The sequence below is a fragment of the Nicotiana attenuata genome, chromosome 7 (assembly GCF_001879085.1).
Source record: "Nicotiana attenuata strain UT chromosome 7, NIATTr2, whole genome shotgun sequence".
NCBI classification, from domain to species: domain Eukaryota; kingdom Viridiplantae; phylum Streptophyta; class Magnoliopsida; order Solanales; family Solanaceae; genus Nicotiana; species Nicotiana attenuata.
The window spans coordinates 97273862-97290685 of NC_031995.1; the positions used below are offsets into that span (position 1 = coordinate 97273862).

Here is a 16824-nt window from a genome sequence, read left to right on the forward strand (position 1 = left end):
GGTGTGTTTCGGATATGTTTGGGTTGTATCTCACTCTTATTTGATGTTTCAACGCCGTTTTTTGGTCATAAAGGGTGCCATATTGATCATATGACTGTTTATTTGTAATTTGGTTGAACCATTAGATCCGTATCATAATTACGAAACCATAGCAACAAGAATCGTCAAATTTCGAGGTCGTACGAGAGAGTTATGCCCATTTCCGTATTGGGAAAGATTGTTGGTTTCTGGTGCGGACTTTGTTCTCCGCGAACGCGAACAAGGAAATTTGGGTTGACTGGTCAACGCGAAAAATTTCTCTTTGCGAACGCAAAGGTGTCCCGCGAAGGCGAAGAACAAAAATCGCCTGGAGAATATTTTAAAATGGACAGACCGAACATTTTAGTATTTTGAGCATATCTTGAGTTTTAGAGCTCCGTTAGAGGTGATTTTCACGGCGTTGTTCTGGTATAAACGAGAGGGTAAATATATGACCTTTATTTTGATATTTTTCCATGATTATTACGTTGGTTATCATTTTTATCCGTATTTGGATTGTAGAAATTGGGGTTTGACTTTAGAGCCCCAAAGTTATGAGATGGTAAATCTTTGATTTGAGGGTCAATTCATGGACGAAATTAGATGATTTTCGGAATATAAACTATATAAGTTATGAATAATAATTATTTTCGATAATTTTTGAAATTCGGACGCGTGAACCTGGGGATTGACTTTGTTGACTTTTCTTTAGGAGTTGAAAATTTATTTCTAATTGTTAAATTACGAGTATTGGAGTATATTTTGATTGGTTTGCACGTTGTTTGATTAATTTCGGATCGTTTGCATCGGTTTGAGGTGTTAGAAAGGCGTTAAGGCTGATTATCTGATTTCGGAGCGAGGTAAGTCTCCTGTCTAATCTTGTGAGGGGTAAACCACCCCCTAGGTGATGTAATTGTTATGTGCTACTAGTTGTGGGTGCTACATACGCACGAGGTGACGAGAGTCTGTACGTAGCTAAAGCATGTTTATGTCCAGGCAGACTTACGACTTTATCATGTAATATTTGAATTATTTGAACTCATTCTACAAGCTTAATTAATTGAATTTATAATTGAAATTGATTTTTTTTATATATATATATATATATATATACATACATACATACATACACCGAGCCTTATCAGTTGTTGGCGAGTAAATTGAGAAACGGTAAAGGTTATATTTACTTTATGTGTCTTGTAATTCGATAAGTTCCTTCCCTTCTTGTGGAGCGGGCCGAACGTCTCGACAGTATAATAGATGCATCCCTGGTTCGTGCCGGTCGACCCTCGGCAGTGTACATACCATTCTGGATCGGGCCGTACGACCTCGACATAATTATGCGTTATATCACTAGCAGTCCGAATATTCTCGAGATTTTTCCTTCTACTGATACCTGGTATTTTATATGGTATTCCTTATCCGTTTGATACTGACACTTGATATATCTGAGCTGTTGAGATAGAATACGATATTGAGAAATTTGTATCTTTAAAAGAAATTTTGGAAGATTAAGTAAATTACAGTCGAACCCAATTATTACCGTTGTGCCTCATATCCGTTTATGATTTATCATACTGCTTTATTGGACCTCTAGTAAGTGTTGATATCGACCCCTCGTAACTACTTTTCCGGGATTAGGCTAGATACTTAATAGGTACGCGTTGATTTCCGTACTCATGCTACACTTCTGCTCTAAATGCGCATGATCTAACAGGTTCATTTGGTGGTCTTCTTGGCGGTAGGCACAGTTGCTGAGGAGACTTTTGGCGAGCTGCATTTCAGGCTATGTATCGCAACCCACAGAGTCTCCATCATACTATTTACTCTATCCTATCTTATTTACATTTAGGACAGATGTTGATTATTATTGTACTCCTTAGTAAATGTTCATGCACTTGTAACACCGGGTTTTGGGATTACTCTCTCGATTGTAATGGTCCAGCTTAATATTGTCATCTTTTATTTTATATCTTACTAATATTTTAAGTATTCATGATTTTTAAACGCATTGAATCCTTTACTTAATAAGGCTTATGATTTTAAAAATAATAAAATAAATAATTAAATTAATAGTTCATCGTCGGCTTGCCTAACGGCGACGTTGGGCGCTATCACAACATGGTTTTGGGTTGTGACACTGTAACTACTTAATAAAAAATAATACACTAGTTTGTTATTACATGTTTAAAATATACAGATAGTCTAAAAAGTTATATTACACTTGACTATAAAAAGCTTTGGACATAGATTTGATTGAAATTTGAAAAAAGAGTTTTTGAAGTTGTGTCAAAAATAATTTTTGAAAGTTGAAGTTATGTTTGTACATATATTTTATTTGAAGAAAAATATTTTGTGAGTGAAAGAAAATATTTTATCCAAAAATTATCCTAAACTAGTTTTTAGGAACTTGAGAATTTTTTAATTTTTTTCCTCAAAACATGATCATATTTCAGAAATAAATACTCCATCCATTTCATATTAAATGAGACACTTTCCTTTTTAGTCTGTTCCAAAATAAATGACACATTTCTAAATTTGGAAATAATTCAACTTTAAACTCCTCATTTTACCCATTTTACCCTTAATGAAAAGCTTTTATAACCACACAAAAGTCATGACCCCACAAAGCTTTACTCCTTAAAATTTTAAGATCACAAATATTAAAAGTCTTTCTTTTTTTCCTTAAATTCCGTTCCGAGTCAAACTAGCTCATTTAATTTGAAACGAAGGGAGTAATATTTTAAATTTTGTTTTTGGAAAAATAAAGCCAAAATTTATGGCCAAATAGGATCTAAAAAGAAGCATCTAAAACGGCCTTTGAGAAATCGAAAAGTTATTTAAATATCCATTTCCCGGCCTCTCTTTCCAAAAGCATTTTTGCTATTATTACTATTTTCTATACCTCCGTTATTGTACTCTACTCTAAGCTCTCTAAGCTCAGTTGCAGTGACCGGCTACCGGAAAAATGCATTCCACGAACTTGCTTCTCGAAGAACCTATTCGGATGGCTTCGATACTCGAGCCATCAAAGCCTGTGAGTAAATTCTACTACTAGAATTTTGACTTGTTTGATTAATTGATTTTCTGTAACTTCATAATATTGGTTAATTTAGGTTTTATGAAGCTCTTTAGTTGTAGAATTTGTGTTTATTCGGAGATTTTTTTTTCATAATGTGCTGTGGATGATATGAGATTGAAGTGATTATTGTTGTTTGACTAGTGGTTTATGAGTTTCGTATTTTTTTTTTTAATAAAATGTTTTTTTTGCAGACTTTTTTTCCAGCAATGACGAAAATTGTTGGCACGCTTGGTCCGAAATCACGTTCGGTGGAGATTATCTCTAGCTGCCTCAAAGCGGGAATGTCTGGTACTATTCCCTCCGTTCCGTTAATGTGAAATGTGATCATATTTCCGTTCTGAACTGTCCAAAAAGAATGATACCTTTTAAAAACAATTTAACTAAACTTCTTATTTTACCTTAGCGAGATAAGCTTTTATAACAACAACAACAACTACCCATTAAAGTCCCACTCAGTGGGGTCTGGGGAGGGTAGTGTGTACGCAGACCTTACCCCTACCCCGATAGGGCAGAGAGACTGTTTCTGATAGACCCTCGGCTCAGGAAGATGGAAATAAAACAAGGAAAGAAAAGACAATTCATCAGTATTGTCGACATAACCATAGAAATAATGACAACATCCAAAAACCATAAAATAGATGACATGCAATAATAATAACCCGCAACTAAGGCCCAGAGCTATGGAAAATAGTAAGGTTAGTGTGAACTCTACATCAACCACAAGCCGTCTAAGACCAACCTACTCAAACTCGCTTCACCCCCGGAATGGAGAAGGAGAAGCTCGACTACCACTCTATCCTACAACCTTAATGCTCGACCTCCAGATCTTCCTATCAAGGGCCATATCCTCGGAAATCTGCAATCGTGCCATGTCCTGCCTATTCACCTCTCCCCAATACTTCTTAGGCCGACCTCTACCTCTTCTCGTACCCACTAAAGCCAACAGCTCACACCTCCTCACCGGAGCATCTAGGCTTCTCCTCCGCATGTGCCCGAACCATCTGAGCCTCGCTTCCCGCATCTTGTCATCCACAGAGGCCACACCCACCTTCTCCCGAATATCTTCATTCCTAATCTTATCTATCCTAGTGTGCCCGCACATCCACCTCAACATCCTCATCTCATCTACCTTCATCTTCTGGATATGCGAGTGCTTAACTGGCCAACACTCTGCCTCATACAACATGGCCGGTCTAACCACCGCCCTATAAAACTTACCTTTGAGTATAGGTGGCACTTTCTTATCACATAAGACTCCAGTTGTTAGCCTCCATTTCGTCCACCCCACTCCAATGCGGTGGGAGTTACACAAATATTATGATATATTTGAGACCACCTATTTTTTGATAAAGATTAAGACCACCTATTCTTACTAAGAAAATGAAAGAAGCCTAAAAAACAGAAGAAAGGATGGAAAGTGAGGAAGAAAGAGATGTAGAAATAGAAAGAGCTTCTGAAATGAAGGGGAGTAAACATGAACAAGAGGGATAAGTTTCAAATGTCATTCATTTCTTTCTTAAATTTTGTGCTCAGGCAAATAGGTTCATATTAAATGAAACGGAGGGAAATCATTTTTTATCACTAGCTATGGGGGCAAAGTTGATGCGTATGTAGTGTTAAATTGGCAATTTGAGTAAATTAAATTATTATTTTTGACAAAAAATTGAAATTAAAGAGAACTCCAAATATTATCAATAAGAAAAAAGGAACTTTAAAAAACTAAGAAAATAGCAACTCATAGACGTCGAACCTGGGCAGTTACCCATAGACATTGGCATCTTTTTTGCGACTGTTCGGGCCTACTTGCGTGCGCCTCGATTATTTCACTGAGTACCTGCTAACTTTGCACACCAAGGCTTAGATAGATAGAAGAAATCACCTAGGCTTGGGCAAATAGGAAGAAATCACCTAGAATATTTTGTCTTCTTTGGGATTTGAAACTGAGACTGCATGGTTCACCTCCCACTTCATTGATCACTACGCCGCACCCTTCATTGCTTAGGGATTGGCATTTTATATACTGTATAAATAGTAACATTGTTGTTGACGTTGTTGTTATAGTGTTTTTATCTGATAAATAAAAGGATTTCTCTGTAATTTAAGTAAAACTATGGATAATATTCTCACCAGTTACCTGTTTTACATTTGTAAACGTACTTGCTCCTTGCATTCTACCTAGTGTGGTTAGATATATTCAGGGAAGGGAAATATAACTAGTCATACCGGTCAGGCTTAACTGAGTGGTAGAATATGTAGGAAATTGGTGTTTTCCAAAAGCTTGTTAGTAGCCTTTCATGTGCTCCTTCAGCTTGAAAGAAACAGAATGGCTGGCACTTAGCTGATCAAGAACATTGACACCAATGAGCAAATACTTTTCTTGTTTTGTATATTAGTGGCACGATTCGACTTTTCATGGGGTGATGCCGAATTTCACCAAGAGACACTGGAAAATCTAAAGGCAGCTATCAGAAGCTCAAAGAAGCTCTGTGCAGTAAGCTCGTTGCTCATGCTATTCGTACCAAGTTCAACTTCTCTGTTTTATATAAGTCCATAAATAGTATAACTTCTAAAATTGTTTATGGTCAACTATTCTCCTTATCTTTTCAGGTTATGCTAGACACTGGTGGTCCTGAACTACAAGTTGTCAATAAAAGTGAAAACCCAATTTCACTCCAGGCAGATTCCTTAGTTGTCCTGACACCTGATCAAGATAAAGAGGCTACCTCAAATCTACTGCCTATAAATTTTAGTGGCCTATCAAAGGTGAATTTCACAGAGAAAAAAGAGACTAAATATGTCCTTTTTTGGACGTTTATTGGAACTGCACCTCCCAGGCTTCCTTTGGCATTACATGCATTACAGTACATTTGAGATTGAATTGATTCTTACGGGAAACAATAGCAGGAGGAGAATATTTTGGACTGGTTCTATTCACATCATGTTAATTCTAGCATTGGGACTTTTTACTTTTTATCCACGGAAATTTAGGTTAGGTGATCCCTTTTGTGAACATCAGCAGACAGGGTCTGTTAATTTGGATGGCGATTAGCATTGTGGACCTAAACCAAGGATGTAGTATTATCCATAGGGCTTAGTGATCAAGAGACATATTGGATTAAGGAGGCCGAGGCTTTTGCAGAATTGAAGAATCAACTGATGACGTTTGAATCAAACATAAAATCCAACCTTGAAAGTTAGAGTGATAGCTGGAAAATACATCTGAGACCGTAAACGTAGAAGCATCTTGATTCTAGTTCACGTCTTTGCATTTGCTTTGCATGAACCATGACATGTTCTGATGCTAAATTTTCATATCTTTGCAGTCAGTGAAGAATGGAGATACTATTTTCATTGGTCAGTACTTGTTTACAGGAAGTGAGACTACCTCAGTATGGCTAGAGGTGAGGCGGCCTTGAAGAGTAATTTTTTAAATGTTTGAACCGCGAGATGATCTTTTCTATTTCATTTCAGAAAATTGAGAAAACTGTCACTGATCACTGTGCAGTCCCCTCTACCCGTTTCCGCAACACACAACAACACCAAAATAATGTGTGTGTGTGGGGGGGGAAACAGCATGCCTTGTATCAATTCAACAAAATGAAAAATATTTTGGGTGTACATGTGAGCGCGCACGTCTGTGTGTGTGTGAGCGAGATATATAGAGAGTTGCACAGTATGGCACTTTGCTTTCACTTGTGACAGTATAGTGTTGGCGCTCTTAGAGTTGCATGGGCCTTCCATTTAGACTTTCTGCTGATGCAGGAATCCTTGTGAAAGAGATGTGCAGCATGTGGCAAATGTTAAACTATGTAATTTTTTTATCTCAAGAGTTCCCCATGATGCAGGTTACAGAGGTGAAAGGAGAGGATGTCGTTTGCTTGATTAAAAATTCTGCAACCTTGGCCGGACCATTGTACACGTTACATGTCTCCCAGATCCGTATTGATTTGCCAACTCTCACTGACAAAGATAAGAAGGTTTGTTGTTACCTAATATCAAAGACTATCATTCTGCAATCAGCCTTCCACACTCTTTAAGTTTATGCCACATCAAAATGGTCTGAGAGAATCCAAGTATTTTGTGTAGTTAGTATGAAAAAGCAAATGCTTATGGTTATTTTGGGAATGACAATTTGTTTGCTCGTTTAGGTTCACATTGTCCAGTTTAAAAAACAACTCTAGAGAACTTATTGGCCAAATTTCTTTTAGAACTATGATATTCTCTAGTCTCTCTAACAGTAAATTTTTCGCTGGATATCCTGTAATAATTTTAGGTTATAAGCACTTGGGCGTTTCGGAACAAAATAGATATCCTTTCACTGTCATACACACGACATGCTGAAGATGTTCGACATGTAAGGCCATTTATAAAGTTCTACTTTTCGCTTTATTACTTTCAGCATTTCCCTTGCCTATTTAAGATCTGGACTTATCCGATGCTATTGCTTCAGAAGTGAACAAATATGTCTATAACAATCTAGTGGTTCTTCATGTTCTTGTTCAGGCTCGTGAATTTCTATCTAAGTTGGGTGATCTAAATCAAACGCAGATTTTTGCTAAGATAGAAAACGTGGAGGTCAGTTACCCGTTGAATACTTTGGGTTTTATTCAATGAAAAAACTGCATGGTAGTATTGATTTAATATTGTAGTTTGTGTAAACTTCCCCTTGAGTTTGCTTGTAGGGAATGGCCAACTTTGACGAGATTCTCGGAGAAGCTGATGGCATCATTCTATCTCGTGGAAATTTAGGGATAGATCTACCACCTGAGAAGGTTCACTTAATTCTCCTGAGTCTTTTCAATGACATACGATATTATTAATGACAATAAACAGGCCCCTCATTAAAGTGGCATATCATTAATGGACATTCAAAAGATCCACCAATTCAAACACCAATGGTACAGAGAACTTTTTGGGTGGATGTGAGTGAATTGTCCATTAGAAATGAAAAGTAATATTATGGATTATGAGAGAAATAAATGGAATCCCTTTATCCATGAGTCACTATTCTCTAAGGTAGAATACTAAAATATATTGTGCCTTCAGATAGTTTAATGAGTGGATCTGTGCTTAGATGTCACACTGTTTTATCTGCACCAATCTCTTTCCTAGAGAGGGCGATTATCCATGACTCCTTTTCTGTTATCGATTCAAGAAAATTGTTATAATCTACCATAAAAATGTTTTGCACTCAAACTTCAAATCAAAGGATGAAAAAGCCAAAAAAAAAAAAAAAAGGCCAAACGTTGTTCAACAGGCAGGGTAAATGACCAAAGACCCCCATGTATGCCATAATATCCGAACGCATTTTGAAATGTTGAGGCAACTTATAATGAGCACTTGTATAATTTTTAATTGTGTTTTCTCGGTGAAAAACGGAGCAAAACGACACCTGAATAGTATCTTAATAACATGTAATGATTGATACTTTGGAGTTTGGTGTCAGTACCTTCCATTCCTGTCCCTTAATTCCCAGATACCTTTCATCTTTCCACTTGCAGAATTCTCGAGGAGGTCACTCTTGCTTCTTGATAGTTGTTATAGTTGATGTTTTCAGTGACATTAACTATATATGGAGTGGGGGAGAGGTTCAACTTGTAGTTACATCAGAGAATGACATCTAACAAAGCCAAGCCAAAACATCATTGTCAATCTGTGCTTTCTTCTCATTTATTACAATAAGGAACAGTTGCACCTAATAACAAGCTGGAGTTCAAATTCTCAGTTGATGGAGCTTGACTTTAATTCATGGAAATTAGCTCATTATCACAAATTTTCTATAACCAAAGTACTAGCTTGAATGAATGATAAGGAGTTCTTATCAGGAATAGAATATGGAAAAGTTAATATCAAGAAGAGTAAAGGTGAGCCTCATAAAACATGTTATGCTATATAGAGGTCGAGCACTGATTTGCTACTATTTTTAAGATAGAGCAGAGATGGGGCAACGCACATAAGAAGCAAAGGCAATGGCACATAAAAAGAAAGTCCTTTTGCAGAACAATACGTGGGCTCACGATATATTTTGAATAATTACGTGCAATCGAATAGTGCCTGATGGGTCTAGTGTTGCATTTTTCTTTGTTTCATTAGATTGTCTGATGCTGCCCTTTCCACTGAGTATGACACTTTTGCAGTTATCATAGTATGGACTCCTTTATTCTAACCAGATTCTATTAATTACCAGGTCTTCCTATTTCAAAAGGCAGCTGTGCACAAGTGCAATATGGCTGGGAAGCCTGCTGTGGTCACTCGTGTTGTGGACAGTATGACTGATAACTTGCGACCCACTCGTGCTGAGGCAACAGATGTTGCCAACGCTGTATTGGATGGTAGCTTCTGTCTTTGACAAGTCTATTATCACATTAATTTGATATGCTAGATTCCTATGTGAACAACATTGAATATATACTAAATACTTGTGGTAGGTATAAACGTGCCCTTTTGACCTCGTATGTGAGATGCTTCTTATCATATTTTTTTCATCCCAGGTAGTGATGCAATTCTTCTAGGTGCAGAGACCTTGAGAGGCCTATATCCTGTTGAGACTATTTCCATTGTTGGTAAAATTTGTGCAGAGGTACGTATTACCTCGTTGCTGTTCTACACATGGCTTATTCTACTATTGTGAATATTTTAATTGTCAATGGACACCTTGATCGACCTTTGGAGTACAATTTGTACTGAAATCTTCTGACTTGATCTCACATTTTTGGTAAGATTTAACAAGTGATATTTATGGAGTGCAAAGTACATCTAATATCAGAAATAGCAGTTAATAGACCACTGTATCTTTCCGGCTGTATTGATGCCATAAAAAGTAAAAGCTATGTTGACTTGATCTTGGTCTTACCTCACAGCAAGCACAATTATGTTGAATTCAATGTTTATTCTTTATTCATGGTGGAATGGTTAAAGTTATATTCCTTCTGAAGGTTGGATTAATATTCTAAAGCATTTCCCCCTAAAGTGATATTGCGTGCGCCAAAATCACTTTGATCATGCACAGCGAAAGTTCCAGATGTTTGATAGGGTTTCAGTTCATAAGCGGAAAAGACTTAACATCAAAGTACATGGATAGGTTCACATGCACATCTATTTTTCCAGTATAAACATGGGCCATATAACCAGTAAGTAATCTTAAATAGCCCTTGCTCCTGCAAGTGTTGGGATCAGTTGCTGTCATGATGTGAATTAGGCGTGCAGCTATGGAAGAAATTATGAATTAGGAAATGTATTTAACAGGACTTATATTCACCATCTAATTGTCTTTTAAGGACCTCTTCAGTGATGAATTTCACTTTCCAAAGAAGAGAAATACTGAAAGAAGCTCAATTTCCAAACTCGGAACCATGGTTCGAGTGTATTTCTACCACATTTTGTCGCGGCGGGTGGGGGGGGGTGAATGAACTAACTATAGGTTGTGAGTCTGGTTAATGGTTTGCTGGTTGAGCCAGTACGTTTTTCTAGTCGAGTTTGTATTTAAGCCAAAATGGCACAGGAGAGGAACAAATACACATAACCAATCAGTGTTAAGGCTGACATTGTGGCATAATCTTATCTTTTCATTTCATATTTGCCTTAAAATGCACTCTGTGCCCTCCAAGAGCGGTGTCTTGTTGTTTCCAATGTAGTCAGATGATAATTCTGAGATTTTCTTGTAAATTTGCTGCTCATGTTAGTTCCTTTTTCCAGGCAGAAAAGGTTTATAATCAAGATGTCTATTTTAAGAGGGCTGTTAAGTATGTCGGAGAACCAATGACTCACTTGGAATCTATTGCTTCCTCTGCGGTATGTTGTTTCTGCTGCTCATGTTAAGCTTTTTCGTCAGGTTGGAGGGAAACAATGCCATAGACGTTAAGCCTCTGGTATTGACATGTACTGTCTGCACGGCTTTTGTTTGATTCAGGTACGTGCTGCCATCAAGGTCAAGGCGTCTGTTATTATCTGCTTCACTTCTTCAGGGAGAGCTGCGAGGTCTCTCCCCCCCCTCTCTCTCTCTCATCATATTTGCTATGCTTTGATGCAAATTGTTTTTTTCCTGTCAAAGACATCTCTACCAGGCCTTCTCACCAGAGAATGCCATCACAGCTTTTTTTTGAAGAAGGTAACAGGTTTTATATAAATTTTCAAAGGAGTAAACCTTAGCACGAAGACTGTGGTGAGAGGAACAAAATACAGGAAACCCGAAAAGCAAAAACCTAGTCCTGTACTAGTTACAATGCTCCAATGATGTCAATAATCTACATCTTCTACTAGGGCCTCTTCACACCAAAATTGAAACAAAAATATACAATTCATCTTGATCTTCTGTTCAGAGTAAAGTACATCTTCAAAACACCTTGAATTTCTTTCCCTCCATACTGTCCACCAGATGCATGCTGGGATAATTCTCCACCATCTTTTCTGTCTCACAAAGTTGTCTGAATCAGCATGCTAACAACTCGGCAGTTTTCCTAGGCATTGTCCATCTGAGTCCTTTCACACTCATAAAGCCTTGCCACAGAGTACTGGTAACTCTGCAATGGATAATCAGAAGACTATTTGTTTCCATCTCACTCCCACACAAAAAACATTTAGAACACAATTGTACCCCTCTCTTCATCAGACTGTCGTGTGTTAGAACAGCCTCTTTAACCACAAGCCAGCAAAAGCATGCCACTTTGTATGGTGCAAGAAATTTAATTTATAACCTTTTACTGATAATGCAGATTGATAGCTAAGTATAGGCCACCGATGCCAGTATTGTCTGTTGTCATCCCTCGTCTCAAGACGAACCAGCTTCAGTGGACGTTCAGTGGTGCATTTCAGGTAATCAATGTTTCGTAAAGGACTTTCTTTTTTAGGTATTTTTCAACTTATATGTATGTTAATAGTTTCTCATATGTTACCCAACCAAATTGAAGTTAATTAAGGTGCATCTTATACCTATATATATAACAAGTCAAGCTCCTGCTATATGGATTTGTAGCTAACAAAATATGGTGCGTCTGTTTTCACTCATCGATGATATGTTATTCTTCTCCCAGATGGTTCAATAATGACATCCATATTAGGATGGATCTGATTCATTCTACCTCCTATGAATGTGTCATATGCTAAGGTGGTGTTTGCTTGAAAAAATTGAAACTCAGTGTTAAGAACTTTTTGTTCTTTTGCAAAAATTCTGTTTCAAACAGATGCCCACTAATTCTGATGTGAAGCAAGTATCGGAATCCTGCTAGACCGCAAACTTTTCTCTTCGATTTCTTAATCACACAGATTGACACTTAGTGTAAGAAAAGGTTTCTTGCAATGCCAATAAAGCATCAGAATGCCAATAAAGCTCTTCTTCTGATGCTTTATTTTTCATTTTTCATTCTTTAGTTCATATTATTATTGATGATATTATCATTGGCAAATATAAAATGAAACTGATTTTGTTTGGCTATTGCATTGATGACTTAAATGACAGGCTAGGCAGTCTCTTATTGTCAGAGGGCTTTTCCCCATCCTTGCAGATCCAAGACATCCGGTATGATTTTTTTCTTTTGTTCCTCCCTAAAGAAGTGGTTTCTTTCTACATCTACTGCAGGACTGTATTCTGTAAAAGATGCGCTAACCAACATGAAATTGTGAAGTGTGTGATTAACAATGTCACTTGACCTCATCATGCTTTAGTTTTTCTGTATTATTATGTGAGCTTGTGAGCAAAATATTAAAGGTAAGAGAATACAACAACTACATATCATTCAAGCTAATTGGGATCGGCTATGAATCCTTACTATATATTTCGCTCGATGTTGACCCGTTTCATTCCAGTATTGAATAATTTAGGCTCTTTAACACTTGAAATTCTCTATATTTTTTATTGATATACAAATCTTTAACAAGATTAAAAAGACTCCTAATAAACATTACACCTAATGTATATGCAACAACATTGGTAAGACTTAATCTCAGCTAGGTAGTATATATTGCCCACATGGATCTTTCTCTTCCATTCTGTTTTCTGTTTTGCTAAGTCTGCATGGACTTCATTTGAGAACTGTGGAATACGTGAGCATTTCACGCGCTAACAAACACTTGATTGATGGAACAATGACTTGAATATTGATTGAAAAAGGCTAGAAAAAAGTGGTGCCATCAGAACGGTCCTTAGGAAAAAGCATAGTATGACTAGATCAGTCACCGGATATAAGGGTGAAGCTACCAGAACGGTCAATTAAAAGGCTAAAAATAATAAAAGAATAAAAGAATAAAAGAAAGGAAAAAAGGTGAATGAAAGTTTACTCATGCTGAGAAAAAGTATAACAGGAGGAAAGATAATGTATAAAGAAGTTGATAAGCATATAAGATAAAAAGTGTAATATATAGTCAACTTATATATAATCAAGAAAGGGAAAAGTTCACAAGAGTGAAAGAACTTTGAGAAGTGCATAATCTTCCTTCTGACCTTCTTAACTTCATAGTTATTGTAACCCTCTTTCTTCTTGTTAGAATATTCGGTATGTTGGCCAGAATATTGACTTTGTCCTTTCCTTCTTCAGGCCGAGTCCACAAATGCAACCGATGAGTCAGTATTGAAGGTTGCACTGGACCATGGGAAAACAGCAGGTGTTATAAAGCCGCATGACCGAGTTGTTGTTTTCCAGAAAGTTGGTGACTCATCTGTGGTGAAGATTATTGAGCTTGAGAATTAGGTTTGTACATCTTTGTATGTTTCAATTGGCTGACATTCTTAGTTTAATAGAATGCATGAAAATTGTCTACTCGAGCTATAAGACCAGGTTCAGCTGTGGCTATAATAATTGCTCCTGTAACAGAACTAATCAACTGCAAGTAATGTTTTACCAATTTGCATTGTAAGAATATTATTGTTTTAATGCGATTTACTCTTTAATAAAGCTCATTTTTTTCTAATCTGTATGTTGTGTCAGTAGTAAGGGGTTTAAATATAGAAGCTAATGTAACAGTAACACAATTATATGGAACAGAAAATCTTGCTGAAAAAGATTAGTCAAAGGTAAATAAACGAACTACATGAAGATGAACACAAATACAAAGAGGAACTCAGAATTTCTCATTAATAGATAGAAATTGAAGAGCACAATCTTATCACAATTTCAACAATCTTTATTCTTTTACAAGTCAATCAAACACTACAAGTTTTTGATACTCTTCACCAGAAATAGCTTGCATCATCACTGCTTCTGGGCTTAAAATCCCACCTTCCTCCAAGAACAAAGTCACAAGATTCTTTGAAAATCCACTCACAAGTGCCACTCCTTTTTGGTTACTAGGAACTGGTGTTGCCTTTGAATTCCTCAAATTCCAAAACACAATTTCAGGCACCTTGTTATAACCTTTTTCCTTAAACTTCCTCTGTATCACTAGATAATCTGTTTCCCATGGACTTCTTGAAGCCTGATCAAATTCCATGTCACTGAAAACAAATAGCCTCTTTATCATCGCATCCTCGCTCAAATTCCCCCTCACAGCAACTTCAAGAATCTTATCAAATACTTTCTGAAAATCTGTATTACCACCCCAGTCCATTCTCCTAATAAAATTTGTCCTCGCTGACAAATTTTTCCCTTTCACCTTATGTAATTCTGGATTACTACTAAATGTGATTAATTTTCCTTTCCAAGGTTCTTCACTAAGTTCAGAAATAAGTAGCCCCAAAGCCACACAAACCTCCATTGGGGTTCCATTCATGCTTCCTGAGACATCACAAATTGCCATACAATTTGTTAATTTGCCCTTCTTGGCTAAGTCATCAACCATTCTTTTCCATTGAAGCTCTGCAACTTCCGGTCCTGTGGAATCTTTCAACGAGGCAATTATCTCATGTGGAAGCAGGGCACCAGCAGCTATTGTTGTTTTCCCACTCTTCACATCTTCAAGATACTGCTGAAATCGTTCTTGATCGTGCTTGTAGAACAAATTCTTGTACAATTTCATGGCCACAGAGGGTACGCGTTTATAAGGAAGCTCTTCCCACTTATTCGCACAAATATAAACCTCTGGAATCTCCAACGCCTTGTGGAGTGGCACGAGTACTTCTTTCCTCAATCTATCCCTCACGTGATAAGCATAATGCGCGTCTTCAAGATCTTGGTATTCAGCGTAGTCACGAGGGAATAATTTTCTTCCAACACTTCCACACATTAGCAATGACTTATCATATGATGAATCAAGAGATGGACACCATTTAGCCGCGAGGCTAAGCTCATAAAGCTTCCCCTCATTGTACAACTCCATGTCTTCCCTCAAAGCATCAGCAAAGAAACCAGAGACTTTATCATACAAGACTTCAAAATCAGAATCTTGTGTGCATCTGTCCAATAATTTCTTTGCTTTAGCCATAGTCTTTTTCAGTCGAATTTTTTGGGCCTTTCCCTTAGGAACCCTATCTTTTTTCTCCTTTAAACCCTCCAAAAAACCATTTCTTTTCTTTTCCATCCACTCTGCTTTTTCATTCTTTCTAATTTCATGACCCTCAAGAATTCTATACAAAATCTCCAACACATCCTTAAAATACCCGAAATCGGCAATGGCTTTAATATTGCATGCTAGGGTTTTAGGATGGTAATTGTGAAGCCATAAAGAAGCAGTATAAAACCCTTCTTTGTCTGATTTTCCAGTGCCTCTAACACCCCTTAAATTGCAAATAAGCTTAAGGGTTGTCAAAGCATCACGTTTCCAAGAAAGTTCCAATCTTTTCAATAATTCTTGAGGTGGGGTGTTGGGGACAATGTGGAAGAAGAAATCTAAACATGGGTTTCCAGTAGATAGAAAAGTTGCTGAACCATTTTCTGTGAAACCCATTGGAGGAAATAATATTGGTTTTTGTTGTTGTGGGATTCCACTGGGTTGTTGTTGTTGTAATATTGGTTTTTGTTGTGGTGAAGATTCACATGCGCTTGTTTGGCATTCGCGTGCGCATTCCCATGCACATGAGCATTTCCAACCTGTTTGGTATGCGCACGCACAATCCCAATTTGTTTGGTACTGAGGCGTCATTTTTGTTAGTGGAGAAGGAGCCATTATTGATACTAAGGTTGAGGTGATTGATACTAAGGTTGAAGGAGGAATTAATGTGATTATGATGAAGTGACATTAGGGCCATGCACAGTGAAGTGAGAACTATTTTGATTTGAAATTTTGTTTTGGAGTACTATATATGTAGTGATGGTTTACTTGGTGGCTACACAATTTGTAACCGACCCAGGATTTTGTTTTTGAATAATTAGAGTTAAATTAGGGGGAGGTTACAAGATATGAAGTTTAGTTTCTTACTTTTTTTTTTGTATTTTTATTTACTTGCTTTGCACGGTCAATAAGAAAGAGGAGAAGAGTCGGTTCTATACTTCTATCAAACTGATTTTATGGAGAGTTTAAAAAGATACTACTATTAGAATACTCTTATCCCACAAAAAGAAAAAAGGGGAAAAAATCTTGAAGGAAATCGTACATTACGAATAGGAACAATGCTCTAATTTCTTTCTTTTTTTTTTTTAAAAAGAAGAAGAAGAAGAAGCAAGAGAGCTTAAGAAATGGAAGTTTGACAAAAAAATGAAATAAGACAGAACATTTTATTCTAGACTAGATGAACCTTATCCATACCTTACGATATGGGATGGTATTGGATGTGTTATTGTTGTTGTACCAGATGAACCTTATAAATAACCTTAAAAATCTTGTTATACTTACTTTATGGATTCTTAATTGGAATTTTC

General features: G+C 36.9%; 2 protein-coding genes across 2 annotated transcripts; one reads left to right on the top strand and one right to left on the bottom strand.

Moving 5' to 3' along the window:
• LOC109229529 (pyruvate kinase 1, cytosolic-like) lies at positions 2886-14002 on the top strand. The gene is made up of 16 exons (XM_019394999.1): positions 2886-3055; positions 3292-3388; positions 5494-5591; positions 5708-5863; positions 6424-6501; positions 6946-7077; positions 7374-7454; positions 7604-7675; positions 7783-7872; positions 9288-9432; positions 9592-9680; positions 10796-10891; positions 11010-11077; positions 11812-11911; positions 12555-12614; positions 13630-14002. The coding sequence occupies exons 1-16, from the start codon at positions 2987-2989 to the stop codon at positions 13780-13782; spliced, it is 1584 nt and encodes a 527-aa protein (XP_019250544.1). The 5' UTR covers positions 2886-2986; the 3' UTR covers positions 13783-14002.
• LOC109229530 lies at positions 14108-16398 on the bottom strand. Its single transcript, XM_019395000.1, has one exon. It carries the CDS (start codon positions 16130-16132, stop codon positions 14231-14233), a length of 1902 nt encoding a protein of 633 aa, XP_019250545.1. The 5' UTR covers positions 16133-16398; the 3' UTR covers positions 14108-14230.

What these genes read in the sequence shown, in the direction of transcription:
- LOC109229529 (XM_019394999.1), top strand. Translation starts at nt 2,987, where the DNA reads ATGCATTCCACGAACTTGCTTCTCGAAGAACCTATTCGGATGGCTTCG. An exon ending in ATTTTAGTGGCCTATCAAAG is followed by an intron (nt 5,864 to 6,423) that starts GTGAATTTCACA and finishes ATATCTTTGCAG; the next exon opens with TCAGTGAAGAATGGAGATAC. An exon ending in TGCCAACGCTGTATTGGATG is followed by an intron (nt 9,433 to 9,591) that starts GTAGCTTCTGTC and finishes TTTTCATCCCAG; the next exon opens with GTAGTGATGCAATTCTTCTA.
- LOC109229530 (XM_019395000.1), bottom strand. Translation starts at nt 16,132, where the DNA reads ATGGCTCCTTCTCCACTAACAAAAATGACGCCTCAGTACCAAACAAAT.